Source organism: Leptodactylus fuscus, chromosome 2 (genome assembly GCF_031893055.1).
Source record: "Leptodactylus fuscus isolate aLepFus1 chromosome 2, aLepFus1.hap2, whole genome shotgun sequence".
NCBI lineage: Eukaryota > Metazoa > Chordata > Amphibia > Anura > Leptodactylidae > Leptodactylus > Leptodactylus fuscus.
In genome coordinates, this window is record NC_134266.1 from 115,187,832 (window position 1) to 115,204,364 (window position 16,533).

A 16,533-nucleotide genomic window follows, 5' to 3' on the forward strand; every position below is an offset into this window, starting at 1 on the left:
CTGCTGAAAATATGATGCTTTCTGAGACTCAGCTTGGAGCAGGGGTGTAGCTAGCCACCATCCCATTTGGAGAGGGTGACTGCATCGATGGTGGTGTGCAAAATTCCCAGAGACAAAGTAGACCAAAGGTATATTAGGTAAGGCAGTTTGTCAGAGGCAAAAGGGAAGTAGAGGAGTTTCCTGTAAAAGCAGACTGAGACAGACTTGCTTGGAGTAGCGTGTAAGAGTAAGACTCAAAGAAGGCATGTTCATCTCTAGCAACATCAGCAAGTACTTTGGATTAATCATGAACTTAATTTCCTTAGCCCTTTGCATTGATGGATATCCCCTGTACCTTAAGCTTGCCAGTAAAAATCTATTAATCTTAAATGGTTGTCTATATCCATCAGTTCCAACTAGTGTAAGGTGGCGCACATATGTAGTCCCAAACATCCACTCTGCCAGAAGCTTGGGACACTAGGTGCTGATGTAATGCTGACATTCACAGTCCCTGGAGGAACAGGAGCCATGACACCTGGGGCTGCAATGAAGTCAGCTCTGGTTGTGGTGTGGTATTGTTGACCCACCTTCTGAAGTACAATGGGACCAAAGGCCCCTTGGAAGAGTGCAGGAAGAAATAGTCAGCGACATGTTATTTTTATTCAGTTCAGTTGTATTTTTAATTTGATTGGCAGAACTAGGGAGACATGGTTCCCTGACACAGCTCTGCTACAACAGGAAGTCCCAGTGTCCCTACAGGCTTGTGGCATGTTGCAAAAACCCATTGGTTCCAGGTTAGATCTACTAACATGAGATTTACTGGTTTGTGGTTTACCACCCCCCTCCCCCCAAAAAAGTAATAATTACACAAAAAATTAAATATTTTCAAAGTTTAGAATTTTTTTTTTTTATAAGCCACATAAAATAAAAAAAAAAACCCAACAAAACAAAAACACCATCTTTATAAAATGAAACAGCAGGAGCCAAACATATGTTAAGTTGGGGTCCATATGTTTCTGGTCGGGGGTCCACTTACCACAAACGGAAAAACAGTGATGCGCTGCCACATCAGCTTTTCCCGTGACATTTTTTTTTCTTTGCAGCCCACTACATGTGGCCTTAGCCTTACAGTCAGTCTCTTCACTTAATAAAACTTGCCATCTGTCTGCAACACCCTGTCTGACTACAGGGACCCCCAGTGATCAGACACTTATTTCCTATCTTGTGGATAGGTGGTATCAGTCATGACAAAACCCTTTAAGTGTGTATACTAGTGAATGGGTGCAGATACACAAAGCTGTATACTATGCTCCATGACTGGTACAAATGTCACATGTCCCTCTCACTTCTACAAGTCTTTGAATCAAGTCCTGTCACTGTGTAAGATGAAGCTATACAGATTACATAACTGGCATTTTCAGCACCCCATGTCTCACTAGTCAGAAGTTTGCATTAATGAAAGTATCATTTCCTGGCATTAGATTAACATTAGTAAAAAAACAAAAACAAACAAAACAATTTAAAAGGAAAGAACTGCATGTACCATTTGTTCAATTACTGCTGGAACAGAAGAATGAACAGCTTAAGAAAAAGAAATTTATTCCAAAAAACAATGTCTTTAAAAGATGCTTCACATCCCTGTCAGGTAAAATTGATCCAAACATTAATGGCAAAGGAAATGTAAATTTCCTACAGTCATGCACACCCATACCACAACACTTATAAAAATAAAGCAATTTGCTTTTTATGACTTTGGGTATTAAAAATAAAATTATTTAACAAGTATAATAAATCTAAAGAATAAAGTAGTGAACAGTGGACTGTAATCTGATAAAATATGCTAGTGCCACAGGGATAGGCTGAATATAGGGGATTAAAGATGTTAAAATATTAGCGGGAGCAGTGACTACAAGCAAATCAGTTCTTTGTTTGTTTTGTTCTTTTTTTTTTTTTTTTTTATAAATTTCTGGGCAATACAGAGGAAAAGACGACAAGAGATAGTAGCTAGTAGTAAGCTGATGTCCACAACCTTTTGGTAAGGACTTTTGATTATTACAATTCAGGAACAATTAAAAGTTCAAGAGTGGCAAAGAGGTAAATGGAGGAGGCTCAGATGATGTCTCCATGCAGCCAACCGATGATCAGTGCGGTCCTGAAACTCAGGAGGTTAGCTACGATCTTTAACTAGAAGAACAGTGTGCTGGCCTCCACTGGACACAGTCAAAACCTCTCTGTTCTCCAGCTGCTTCCCAGCCATTTCATGTGGGCTCCAAACATCATCCTCTTCACCGGTGCCCAGTTGTTGGTTGGTGCCCATACCCCAAGAGAAGACACGACCTGCCGAAGAAAGTGAAAATCCAAGATGAACAGTGGGGTTAAGAATATAGAGAGTTATAGCTGATGGCCACTGAGACTGTTATTGTTTGTACTGTATGGGGAAAAAAGTTATACAATTTTCCAATGTACTTTCTCTCTGAATTCTACACAGTTTTCTAGATCTCTGCTTACTTCTGCTGGATTAAAAAAAAAAAAAAAAAAATCAGTCCATGGTCATGTGATTGACGCGGGCACACAGTTAGAGTCACTGCACAAATAATGAGATGCGGAGAAGGCCAATTAGCGTATGAATAAAACGGACTTATTCAAAATCTACTGAGGCAATTTACATGCAAAAGGTACTTGTGAAATGGCCTTGCTAAAGGCTATGTAAGGATGTGCTTATCTAAAAATGACTTATCCCAATGACAGAGCCCCTATAAGGCCCAAACTAAGCTGCATCCTTAAATGGTCACTAATTTTTCAGATAACTTAGTCTCATTTAATACAGCATGTGATTCTTCAAAAAAACAAAACCCACACAACATACTGCACTCTCTAAAGTTCTTGCCACTAGGAGTCTCCCTTCAAGTTAATTTATAGTTCACTCCAAGTTACTAGGGAAGATTCGTCGATAGATACAAATATAAAAGCAAGACAGTTTCTCAGTAAATGGAGAGAGACTGTTCTCTTCACATAGTGAATGGAGAGGGGAGAAGTTGATTCTCTACACAGTGTTCACATGTCAGCAAACACTGTGTGAACACTGTGCACTGGATTGAACTTATGCACATCCATCATCTTACAATGTAACAAAACTCTACTATGTACTTGTAACTACTTCTAGCTCCTTGAGTTATTGCTGATGACATGCTAATAGCTTTCCTTACTGCTCAAAGATTTCTTTTTCCCCCTACGCCCAACAGCAGCACAACTGGGTATTCCTGCCCCTAATGAGCTGTTAGGACAGGTGGAATTTTTAATTACCTAACAGCTTTTGACCCCTATAAGAGGCCGGAAGACATGCTCCTCCCTTGTGTTTTTTTCTGTCCTGTGGGACAGGACAGGTGGTAGGGGGAGCAGGGGTTCTGACCTCTCATAGGGGTCTGCTACTCTCTCTCCCCCCTCCTTCTTACCTGACAAGCGGAAGACTTTGCTATATTTTTCCTTTTTTTGCTCTTCTGAGCCTCTGCTGCTTCCTCCCCCGCCGGGGGAGCCCGCCGGCTCATGCGTGCGCCTGGAGTGCTGCCGCGCCGGGCTTCCCTGCGCGGCTAGGACCTTTTCTCCTGGGAACCGTTTTTTGGTTCCCCGGGTCCGTGAACAAACCCCCTGGAGACGAGCGGATGCCGGGGTTCCTGAGGGAGGGCCCCCCTCCAGTTTCTGGGGATCCTGTCAGTATTGAGGGGCCCCCCCTCTGAGTTTTTGCCTTTGCCCCCCAAAAAGATAGCCCCAAAGAAGGAAGGGGCGTGCCCTTTTTTAATCCCACCCCCTGGCCTATATATCCCCTCCAAAACCATCTTTCAGTGCCTGTTGCGGTTACTGGCACCTCAACTAGAGAAGCTCCTTGGTCAATTTGTCCTAGAAAGCAGCTCCGTTGATTCAGGTTTGGGGGAGGCGGCCAGGGGGAAGGGGTGGTAGCGGTTCCCACTATGGGAGGGCAAAGGTTGTTAGTATTCTTTTTCTTTGTTCCTTCTCAGAATGTCTTCTTCTTCCTCCTCTACTGTTCCTCCTCGGAGGAAGGCCGTGGCAAACATCTTTCATGCGCTACCTGCAGAGTCCCACTGCCTGACGACTCCCAGTTTCGTTTTTGTCCAGGTTGTAGAGCCCCTCTTCTGAGGCAACCCCCATGCGGGAGATGGTATCCTGGGTGAAGGGCTTCGTCCAGGACTCCATGAAAAGGATGGAGTCCTCAGCTAAAAGACCACGGCTGGACTGCGAGTTGTCCCTTCCGCCCCTGGAGAACCTGCGCCTTAGGGACGTGGAGTCATCATCTGATTCTGAGGAGGAAAAGGAGATCTTCCCCTTAAAGAAGATGTCCAGGGTGTTCAAGACACTTAGGATCAGAGACCGGGAAGGTGGTGAAGGCCCAAGTCGAAGGTCTCGTACCTTCAGACCGTCCTCGGAAATGCTTTGCCTGATGGAGAGCGAATGGAGGCACCCGGAAAAACCCTTTGCGCCATCCAAGCGATTTAAGACCTTATTCCCGGTCCCTGAGGGTCAGCTAAAGGCGTGGGGTCCTCCGCCGAAGGTTGACGTCGCTGTGGCGAAGCTGTCAAGGCACACTGTCCTCCCGACAGAGGACGGGTTGAGTCTCAAGGATCCGATGGATCGTCGGGTGGAAGGATCACTGAGACGAGTCTATTCGGCCTCCTCAGCCCAGGCCTTCTTGGGCATGGTTGCGAACGAGATGGCCACTGGTCTGCGGGCAGAGCTCTCGTCACTTGCCAAGGACATAGATTCCGGAGTCCCTACCGGGCTTCTTTCCCTCTCCTGCTACGGAGCAGGAGGAGAAGCTACACACACTGGATCTGGTAAGAGCACTACGTATTTACCTAGACCGTACAGCACCATTCCGAAGATCAGAGAATCTTCTGGTTAATGTGTTTGGCCACAATAGAGGCGCTAAAGCATCAAAGGTAACCCTGTCGAGATGGATCAGAGAAGCTATCAGCTGGTCCCTTCGGACCCAGAATCTTCCTGTTCCAGATTTCTTACGAGCCCATGCCACCTGAGCAGTGGCGACATCATGGGCAGAGACACGGTTCCTCTCTCTAGACCAGATATGTACTGCAGCCTCATGGAGCTCACAGCTGACTTTTGCCAAACACTACAGATTGGACTGGCGTACGGCCGATGCTACAGCATTTGGGGACTCCGTCTTGGCATCAGCCTGCCAGGAGGACCCGCCCTAGGGGAAACAATACTTGCTAAATCCCCAGTTGTGCTGCTGTTGGGCGTAGGGGGAAAGAAAGATTATGAATGATAATCTGTTTTCCCTTAGCCCAAACAGCAGCACAAGGCTCCCTCCCTAGGAGGTACTGTTGTACAGATTTTGTGTATGTGTGTGTAGCTCTTGGCATAAATTGCTCTCTGTATATCATACTTGTTACTAACACAAGGGAGGAGCATGTCTTCCGGCCTCTTATAGGGGTCAAAAGCTGTTAGGTAATTAAAAATTCCACCTGTCCTAACAGCTCATTAGGGGCAGGAATACCCCAGTTGTGCTGCTGTTTGGGCTAAGGGAAAACAGATTATCATTCATAATCTTTCTTTCTGAGACAGGGATTTCTTAAGCTGCACCATGCTCTATTTGCAGACCAAGATCCCTGGATATCTTATATTATGTTAACTTGAGCTTTTCTCATCTAGCCATTTGTTTGCTTTGTAATTCTGCCAGGAGTAACCCTACATGTAAATACACCAGTAGTAGTTATAATGGATAGGGGAAGGGAGCAGACTGTTGCTTATTGTCCATACCCCTAGGTAAAGAAAGAAATGTAAAAAGCTGACTACATAATTGTGATATGAAGTGAACAGACTGCCCAGGAAAACCCTTCAAACAACCACTGAAAAATACTTAAAGAAATCTTCTACGTCCCTGCAGACATGCCCTTTCTACCTTCCTTCTTAAAAAAATATGCCTGTGAGAAACAACTAGATGTAGAAGAACTCAGTGTAGTGAAAAGCAAATGTCACCTACCATCTTTAGATACAGCATAACTAACAGAAGCTCCACAGGCCACAGAAGCAACCTTGGGTAGGTTAGAAATGGGGGTAGGTTCATTTTTTTCTTCCGCATTCTCCCCAAGGCCAAGTCTTCCATATTCTGCACGACCAAGACTGTATGCATTTCCTGTGAATGAAAACAGGATAACATTATGCATGAAGTTTTAAAGGGGTTGCCCAGGCCAAAAAAAAACCAAAAAAAAAAAAACCACACACCCCCACACTTCTTTTCGGGGCTAGTTCACACACGGCAAGGGATGGCGTATTTTGGTCCAGATTGCGACACAGGTAACGGTGTCAGAATAGGACGGAAATGCGCCTACAACGACTTTCGCGGCTTCCCGCTCCAGAGCAGGCCCAAATGAATGGGCCTAGTCCGGAGAGTGCTGCCACGAGGTGGACGCTGTGGCTGAATCAGCCGTGGAGTCTTCCTAAAGAAAGGGTAGCTCGCTTCTTTTTTTTTTTTTTTTTTTTTTTTCAGTGAGCGGTATGTTCCCTATGTAGGAAGCTAGCGATCTACATAGACCTCCATTGTGAGGGGACGGATTTGGAGGTGGATTCGGGGTCAAAATCCGCCCCCTCTTGCCCCGTGTGAACGAGCCCTTAAAACTGATTGGGAGCAGTGAAAATAAATAATCGTCTCAGATTTTGTTGTTGTCTCCCCAGCACGGTTTGGTCCTCACGGTCCGTTGTTGACACGTGACTGCTGAGGCCAATGAGTGGAAGGGATATGGGATATCACAGCAGGCAGTTTCACTTTGAGAGGACACTGGAGCAGCAGGGCCGGACTACGCTGGGAAGACACCGGAGCCCCAGGGACCAGAGAGTAGGATTCCCCCACCACCACCGCCTTCCCCAGCCCATTTTAAGCTAAAGCCAATCCTTTAATACTACAAGTGTATTAGTACTAACCTTCAGAGTCCACACAAACAGTATGATGCTGGCCTCCTGAAAATCCAATCCAAGATTTTGTTGAGTTTTTGAATGATGTCAAGTTCTGGGGTGCAAAGCAGGAGTTTGTGGACTTTGTCCCTGCAACAAGAAACAAGATGCTGTTGAGTGGGGAGCCTACATAGTCCCAGCAAATATTTTCCTGCTATAGTGGGGCTTTTCCCCACTGCTCCACTAACACAACATGCTTAAAAGCACAAAAAACAAAAAAAACAAATTTGCATCACATTAAAACCATCATAAAACGAGCTTACTTCAGGAAACTGTAGGAATGTAAGACTTGCAAAGCCAGACTAACTCAAACAGGAGGTATGGTGGTCTACGAAGACAAACTGCTCACCTAACTGATGATAGTTGGAAAGGCCAAATCCATAAACATGGCCCTCTTGGGAGATGGCAAAAGTGAAGTATGCACCACAGAATACATCCTGAAACACAACACGTCCGCACCCTTTTGCCTTCAAGTGGATGCACTGAGGAATTAAAAGCCTCTCTGCAAGAAGAGGAGAACATTGATCATACAAATCTTATAACTAGCACAGACAGAAGAGACAAAAATATATTAAACTGTTTAAGTAAAGGCACATATAGTACTGCAGAATGCTTAGCATTTAAAAAAAAAGAAAATAAATAAAAATATGTAGCTTTTTCCCCCTACAATGCGTCAATGGTATTAAATGAAATCTCAGTCACTTTGCTGGGACTGTAAAATGCAGCTTTTTTTCCACTGTTTTTCTGCAATATGTGGCCTCAGCCTAACACACATCATTCGTTTAGTATGTTTGCTCAGTGACATCAGGTTAATGTAAGTGGGGATCTCAATGAAAAGGTTTGCAGAACAAACCTTAATAAATTTACTAATCGAATCTAATTTAGACCTAGACTACAAAGTCAAACGGCACCAGATTTAGCAAACAGGTTAATGCTGTTTGACAGTCTAACAGTACACCACATAGTTGGTATAACTTTTGTTAAACAATAAGGATTTTTTGGTGCATCATCTTATCCCATTTTAACCCCTTTTCCAATGGGTCCTACTCAGTTATCAAACAAGACAGTATCTGGCAGAAATTGTCTAAAACACTTAATAAATGAGGTATAAAGTGCTTATGCCAGAATTCTGGTGGATTTGTATTAACCAATTTACCCCACCATTTCAAAACACTCCATTGTCAAGATGGGCATGTCTTGCCCTTTAAAACATCTTGATATCAATGACTCACCTAGGCCTTTACGCCCTCCGCGATTGGTGAATCTTTCTGGTACTCTTCCAAGTTGACCCTGCTCTCCACAACCACATGTGTAGAGATCCCCATCTGAGGTAAGCATCACAAGATGATCATTCCCTTTCAGATTTAAGGAAAACAAAAAATAAATAAAAATATGCTCAGGTGGCAATTTAGATTAAAGCTAAGGTCACACTACAATCAATGAGTTCACTCGGGATCATTTTCTTATTTCCCAGATCAGTTGTCAGCTTTTCCATTCTTCTTGTTCTACAATGAGCAAGAAGAATGGAGAGGACAGTACAGATGTGACATTAATGTAAGTTGGGCTGAAGCAGCATTTCATCAACCTGCTGCTGTAATCATTTGGGAACTGAAGGGAAAGTACATAAAATGACTGGCTCAGTACAGTCTGGGCAAATCAATCATAGACCAAAGGATCTGGGACTACCAGTAAGTCATAGATTCATAAAAGGGTGCCCCCTAAAACAAAAGTAGAAAACATAACTTTCAATAAATTTATTTAAAACTGATTAATAAAGCGGGACAGTGTAAAGCCCCTATGTTTGAAAATAGGTAGATCATGTGTGCTGTAATCACACACCCAGCTACTGCTCTTTCTTAAACACCAGAGTGTTCCCAGGTGTTACAAGATGGCTACTACAGCGTGGAAGTGTAGTTACAGGCCACAAACAATGTATCAAATGAAGAGGCCAATAAAAAACCTTTTCCACCCCAATAACGGAATATATCCGATAGAATGCCTAAATATAAAAGTTGAAGTCAAAACCGTAGTTCCCGGGACCCTAAATGTCAGTCCCGGTACTTTGGTCGGCCTCTATGAAGTACAGGGACTCACCATTAGGGTCCCGGAAACTGTGGTTGTGACCGCACACCTTTGTTACATACAGGGTGTAGTTAGTTACTATTTGTACAGGGTGTAGATATTCGTCTCCTGATGAGTTACGTTAGTAATGAAATGCGTTGAGACGTAACTTTGTATGACTGCATTATCTAGGCATTTAACTTTTGTAGCCATTCCACTGACCAACGCTGATCCTTGAATTGTTTTGCGCTAGTAAGCTATACACTACATCTATTTGCATATTATCCAGAAGATCGGCTATTATCTAGGCCGACTCTGCTTACAATGATAAAAATCACAGTCCTAGCCTGTCTATCGGATTTAGTCTGTTATTGGGGTGGAAAAGGTTTTTACTGGCCACTTCATTTGATACATTGTTTGTGGCCTGTAACTACACTTCCACGCTGTAGTAGCCATCTTGTAACACCTGGGAACACTGCTGTTTAAGTAAGAGCAGTAGCTGGGTGTGTGATTACAGCACACACTATCTACCTATTGTCCAACATAGGGGCTTTACACTGTCCTGCTTTATTAAAGGGATCCTATCACTCACACACAATTTTTTTGTAGGCACCATGTCAGTATAGCCTTAAGAAAGGCTATTCTTCTCCTACCTTTCGTCGTCTTCTCCACGCCGCCGTTCGCCTACAATCCCGATTCTTGTTGGTATGTAAATTAGCTCTCTTGCAGCACTGGGGCAGGCCCCAGCGCTCAAACAGCACTGTGGGCATCCCCAATACTGCGAGAGAACTCTCTCCAGCATCGCCGCCTTTTCTTCAGCAGCATCATCTTCAGCCTCTTCTTCCGGCGGTGGCTTGTAACTTCTAAGGCCTCGGGCAGAGTTTACAATACTGTACAAGTGGCCATTTTCTCATGGCCTGTGGGCATGCGCAGTCTGTACTGACCAAGGCCTGAGGCCTTGGAAGTTACAAGCCACTGCCGGAAGAAGAGGCTGCTGAAGAGGAGGAGGCGGCGCTGGAGAGAGTTCTCTCGCTGCATTGGGGACACCCCCAGTGCTGTTTGAGCGCTGGGGCCTGCCCCATGTGCTGAGAGAGACCTAATTTACATAAACAAAAAAATCGGGATTGTAGGTGAACGGCGGCGCGGAGAAGACGACGAAAGGTAGGAGAAGAATAGCCTTTCTTAAGGCTATTCCGACGTGGTACCTACAAAAAAATTGTGTGAGAGTGATAGGATCCCTTTAATTAATTTTAACTAGATTTATTAAAAGTTGTTTTATACTTTAGTTTTTTTGGGGGGTACCCTTTTTTTGAATCTGGGCAAATCATTCCAGTTATAAGGAGTCGCCTCATAATACCATTCTTACTATCCACTTACCTGAGGCTATTTTGATAACAGGTACATTTACAGGAACTTGTATAGGCACCATACTTTTCTTCATTGGTTCCAGTAAACCAATAACTCCATTGTTATCCTAAGTTTAAAAAAAACAAACAAAAAAAAAACGCATGAATATAAGGCCGCACACTGGACATAAACCAACAAACCCCGAATGGAGCAGATTTCTGGTGCAAGGGGAAACCTTAACACTCCCAAAACATCTTATGCATTAGGGAGAGCGCAAGTCAACCCCTCACTCGCCTACATAACATGCGCCTCAAATGGTCCAAATAATTCATGCCCATAGTCCAAATATGATATAATCCTCACACTAGTGGTTTGTCTAGCCACCAATTCCCAACCCACCACAGACCGATCCATTGGAAAGTGCCAATCTGCCCCCATTCTTGGGAAACCCGAAATATTTCTAAATTTTACTCTAGGTCCCCATAGGCTTCTACATCAAATCTTGGAATAGATTATGACTTTCCAGAACCAGTACTCCGGAATCCATATTTGGGAGTAGTGGACAACATATAAAATCTCTGGTATTAGTATCACTTTAAATTAAATTAGTTCAACCTAACGCAGATGAGGGAAATTTCGACCATGTAACACGCTTGTCCTTCATTTTACCTAATAGAGAAGACGATTAACAGCAATGTAGTCATCTACTTTAGCATGTCCATGCTTAGAGGAAGGTAGAAACAATATTATGCAGAGGATGTAGCTGAAGATAATTAATAGCAAATTACCCTGAAAGATCCAAAGAGGAATACACGTCCATCCTCTGTCAAAGCTGCAGTGTGACTGTCTCCTGCAGAAACCTGCACCACCTTTTCAGCCAAATCGACCTTTGCCGGTTGAGTTTCTGAACCTTCTTCTGTGGTGTCCCGACCCAGTGCCCCTTCATCATTACAGCCAAAAGTGTAGATCTATTTCAATATAGAAACAAACCAAGGGTGTTAAACTGAGAAAACGGTTTCAAAAAGAGTTATATTGTTTTTAAGTAAACTCACAGTCCCAGATGCTCCAAGACACACTGTGTGCATTCCCCCTGCTTCAGCCTGGACTATTGGCTCGGGAAGAGATACCAGTGCTGGCCTCTTTCGTTCCATGACATCTTCTCCTAATCCTAGTTGACCTACATCACCTTGGCCAAGGGTCAACACAACACCCCCAACAGATCTGTGAGAACTGTGAGTAGCTAAAAATAAAAAAAAAAAAAATATTTTAAAATGTATAGAGGGTTGTTCACGTCCAGCACAGTCTGGTCCTCCTGGTCCATTGTGGTCTTCCTACACACGTGACTACTGAAGTCAATCAGTGGAAGGGATCTGGGACTTCAAGGGCCGTGAGCAGCTTCACCTTGAGAAGACAGTGAAGCAGCAGGACTGGACCGCAATGGGAAGACACTTGAACATCATTGTACAAGCGTACACATCGTTTCAAACACGCACATATTTTCATATCTTTAAAATCCAGATACCAGTAGACATTTTAGACAAAGTCAGTAAACATCAATTAGAAACAATACTAGGCTGAGTTTACACCAACGTTTGGATTCCGTCCCCAGATCCGCTCGAAAAAAAATGGAGAGAAAAGTCCAGAAAGTAGGACTTCTCTCTGCATTTTTCCGGCGGAAACCTGACAGACCCCCATTATAATCCATGGGGGTCAGTGGGTAACCGCTTTGTAAACAGATTGGGTTTCCATTATTCGGGTTCCCAGCAGACAAACGGAAATCCAAGTGCAAGTGTGAACCTACAGTTAGAACATATAGTGAAAACTGATCACCCAAAACGGCAGCGAAAAAGTGGTTTTCTAGAGAAATCACTTCTATCTATAATACATGATGGAACAGTCAGCTTAAGCCTGGCTTTCCCAAAGAACACGGGAAGAATATGCAAATCTGACTTCATGGAAGTCAGATTTGCATATTCTTCCCATGTTCCTTTGCACAGTGGAGCGCTCATGGCTTAATAAGACTCCACACACCTAGATGGTGGTTCTCTCCCTATGGAGTGACGATATCCCCTTAACCCTTCTCAAAGACGTTATTTTGTGGTGAGGCTCCACTGTATGTGCAACTGTTATCTTCTCACTCTTGGGGTGGAGAGTTGTTTATTTATTTTTTTATTTTACCACAACCATTGCCTCAAATGTAGCGCAGCAAATAATACCTGACAGGTAAAGGGGACAACAAGCGTCTATATCCTCTAGTGTTCATTGGACATGAGAAAAACAAATAGGCTGTAATATTCATTTCTGAGATCATTTGAAGAACCCCACCACAACACAAAACCATGTAAGAGTTTTCATGCTACACGCAAAATTAAACCGTGTGTGGTGTCCTGAATTTAGCACTTACAACACTGAGCCAAGTACAGCCTGAAAAGCTAAGGGTCTGAGTTTTCACCTGACACCAATACTTGAGCCGTTATACATTAAATGCTTTCTGCAGCCAGAATTTAAGTCATGACATATTACAAAGGCCCTTGAAAGAAGAATTAATGGGCTACTACTTCCTTTTTAAATATTTATGGCTTTACTCACACAGTGTTTTGATCAGCAATTGTGATACAAAACCAGGAGCAAGCTGGAAACACCAAAACATGTATAAACCTTTCCATTATACCTGGTCTATGTAGTCTCCTCTCCTAGTTTCTGCTCAAAATCATCAATCCTATAACCCAATGTGTGAATAAGTTCCAAGCCATCTATCATTTGAAAGTGGTAGGCAACATTACAACGATTGAATAACAGCAGAGACAGATACTCATGTACCCCAAAATAACAGCAACTTTGTACTTTTTATCAAACATCCAAATAACCCCGCTTACACTTGGGTTTCTTGATCTCTGTAGTTCCATTACTTTCCTCGACAGGAGCACTCCTTTTCAGGTTTTTCTTTCCTTTCATGTTAAAGACTATTTTAGCTATGGAAGAAAACACAGGTTTACCGGTTACTTATATCAAAGGAACCAATGCAAGCCAACAAACATACTGTAGAATTCCTACACTAATGGTTTCCTCCAAAAAATAAAATTTCAGTAATTAATGTGATTTGACAAGTTAAAAAGTAGCATTACGGCAAGATCTTAGTCTTTCTTGGGAGGAGGTGAAGAAAAGCTATGAATAAGTCAGTGTTTCTGTGATAGGAACTGTATGCTATACAAATGAGAGCGCCAGAAGAAGAAGGTACAATCTGATGAATTGAAGTTATACCACTGTACTGTAGCTCTGGCCCTATTGAAGTGAATACATTGGAGTTGCAGCTGGCTACTACCAGTGCAAGTCACCTGATCTGTATAACACAGACAAACACAAAATTATGGCATTGAGGTTAGGTGTAGCCCTTGCATTGCTTACATTCTGTTGACATGTAACAGACCACCAATTTCTTTTGTTCTGCACTTACAGTATGCCCCAAGTGTCTTGACTAGTCAATCAGCCACCACAGGTAAGTATTTGGGGAAGGAGCTTCCACACAACACACATCTACTTTCACTCAAACAGAAATAGCTGCATCTGTCTGCTCATCTAATTCTCTAACTCTCATACATGACAGTGTAGAAACAGGCACATGTGCACCGCCTCTCCATTCATTTTCAGAGAGGGCCCCACTCTCAAGATAAATTCAGGTACCACTTTAGGACTAGCGTCTATCAGGAAAGTATGCCACATTAGAAGGATCTTCCTTATAGATGTGTGTAGTGCAATCCCTCTGCCATTCTTCCTAGAAATTCCTTAAAGGGGCTCTATCACTGGGAAAAGTCATTTTTAACTTATCACATCCTTGCATAGCCTTTAGAAATGCTATTTCACACCTACCTTTTGGATGTAAATCACCTCAGTAGTTTTTGAATGAGCCTGTTTTTATTCATATGCTAATGAACCTCTGGTGCACCGTCTGCCTATTCTTTCCTATGTAATTGTACAGCACAAGCTGCTGCTGACTTCCTGCTTGCACACACAGATAGGAGAGAATAGCAGAGAGGAGGCTGCTGGGAACTTCCTGTGCTGGCTGGAAGCTCATTAGCATATGCATAAAAACGGCTCATTCAAAAACTACTGAGGCAATTTACATACAAAAGGTATGTGTGAAATAGCCTAAAGGCTATGCATGTATGAGCTTAGTTAAAAATGACTTTTCCCAATGATAGAGCCCCTTTAATAGTTTGACAACTGTGCAGAAACATGCATGTCCCTACACACCAAGTATGACTTCACACAACATCCACCATTTGCCTGAAACCGTACCAACCAGTTGTAGCCTCCAGATGCACAATGTGTCAGGTATATCCGAGGCAATATTGGCAAAATTGTAAAGCCACTGGCCATCACAATTGGGCAAGATTTTACCCACATGCGGTAACTTAATTAATGGCGGACACTACGTGTGACAGCACATCACCATTGTCCTTCTAGTACTCAGTCTCAGGCTATGTATGGACGCACAGCTTTAAGGGTGGTTTCAGTCTGTTGCTCTCATCAGCCACAGGATTAGAACAAAGGACATTAAAGGGAGTCTGTCAGCTTCAAAGGGTCTCAAACCAAGTGTGCCATGATGAGACCTTTAATAAGAGCAGAAAGATACCCATGTGGCTATAAGCTAATAAAGTAATGCAGAAATAATCATCTTTCTATGGATATGCCAAACAGTCTGGCTATATTCTGTTTCCTGGTGTTGCCTCCTTTGCAGTGAATAACATATTTCTGCCTCTTCCCTTGTCACAGCTGTCTGACAGCAAATTTGGCAAATCAAGCCCCATCCCAATGCATTTAATGCTGATTTTCACAACCTGCCTAAATACTTTGCTTAGCATTCACAACCCTCACTTAAAGGGAGTTCCTATGACCACAGTCTTTTATATCTAAGTACTTGGCAGAATATCATTGTCACCCTTCAAAGTACTTAGGCAGGTTGTGTATGTCCCTAGAAAAGCTTGGTGAAAGCTCCCTTTTGCTACCACTGTTTGAGTATTGTTCCATCTGGACACGTCCTGTCCATTTTTACGCAAGATATGCATCTGAGGCAGCCAGTGTCAGAGCTCAGAATCACCTCTTGCCTGCTCCGGCCAGACGCTGCCCTTCTGACAGCACAGAAAATAAATAGCATATCGGGTATAGTCTTGCATCGTTAAAGGGGGGCTGTATCTGTAATTTAAAGGGAGTCTGTTGGGTCCTATGTAGGGGCCTTTAGCAAGAACAGAAACATACCTTTGTGGCCAGAAACTGAGTAAGCAATACAGTATTGGTCACCTTTTAAGGTTGTGAAAATCAGCATTAAATGCATTGGGATGGGGCTTGATTTGCCTTAGCTGGTTAATTCTTATGTATAGTCTCAAGCACACGCATATATACCAGCTCAATTTGCTTTATATTTTCCTGTGACAGATCCTGGAAGGGTCTGAGAGCTGGCAGAGAGGACCATCTTCTTCTAATTCAACAGATGCAATCATATCAGCCAGAGATGTCAGTCATCCAGCCCCAAGCAGCTGAAGCAGAAACCAGGATCTCATGCATGTCAATCAGGCTGCTGACTTCTACAATGGAAGTCTTACCAAGGGGCCAACAACTGAGCCCAGGCCTGAGGTCCTATACTGTTCTGTCTACTAAAAGCACAATAATGGCATGTAGACCCTGACTACGACTTAAGACACAGACACCACACTACACAAGGAGATTCCAGGCCTTTCATAGTTTTAGCCTGGAGATAGAGTCTAGGGTTACTGGAGTAACAGAGATCAAACCTCATTGTAAGATACAGCTTTATACCTAGATCCAGGATACCCAGCATGGAGCATGCCCTTCACCCCACACAAGGAGCCCTCGATCACTGACATAGGGCCTCACTCGTGTAAACTTCCACCAACCCAGAGAAACACCCCCCCCCCCAGCCAGTGCCTGCTCCTGTATCTACACCCACATGTACCCGCAGCACACGGGTGCCCAGTCCTGACACAGCCGCCGTCTCACCTCACAAACCGCTCCGTCTACACAACGACTTTTTCTTCTCCCCGTTTACCGCGCCTGACTCCTTTAAGCAGCTGTTCGACACGTGCAGCGCGCCCCTCTGACGTCAAACTGTGCGCGACACTGGAGGAAGCGCGAGGCTGTCAAGAA

The 16,533-nt window shown here is 43.6% G+C and overlaps 1 protein-coding gene across 1 annotated transcript; it reads right to left on the reverse strand.

Moving 5' to 3' along the window:
* Positions 1-1,541: 1,541 nt before the first annotated feature.
* RCC1 (regulator of chromosome condensation 1) lies at positions 1,542-16,477 on the reverse strand. The gene is made up of 10 exons (XM_075264445.1): positions 16,387-16,477; positions 13,248-13,343; positions 11,424-11,611; positions 11,160-11,339; positions 10,402-10,498; positions 8,196-8,318; positions 7,313-7,465; positions 6,934-7,053; positions 5,996-6,148; positions 1,542-2,316 (listed from the first exon to the last, which is right to left on the reverse strand). Exons 2-10 carry the CDS (start codon positions 13,324-13,326, stop codon positions 2,147-2,149), a joined length of 1,263 nt encoding a protein of 420 aa, XP_075120546.1. The 5' UTR covers positions 13,327-13,343; positions 16,387-16,477; the 3' UTR covers positions 1,542-2,146.
* Between the last annotated feature and the right edge of the window lie 56 nt (positions 16,478-16,533).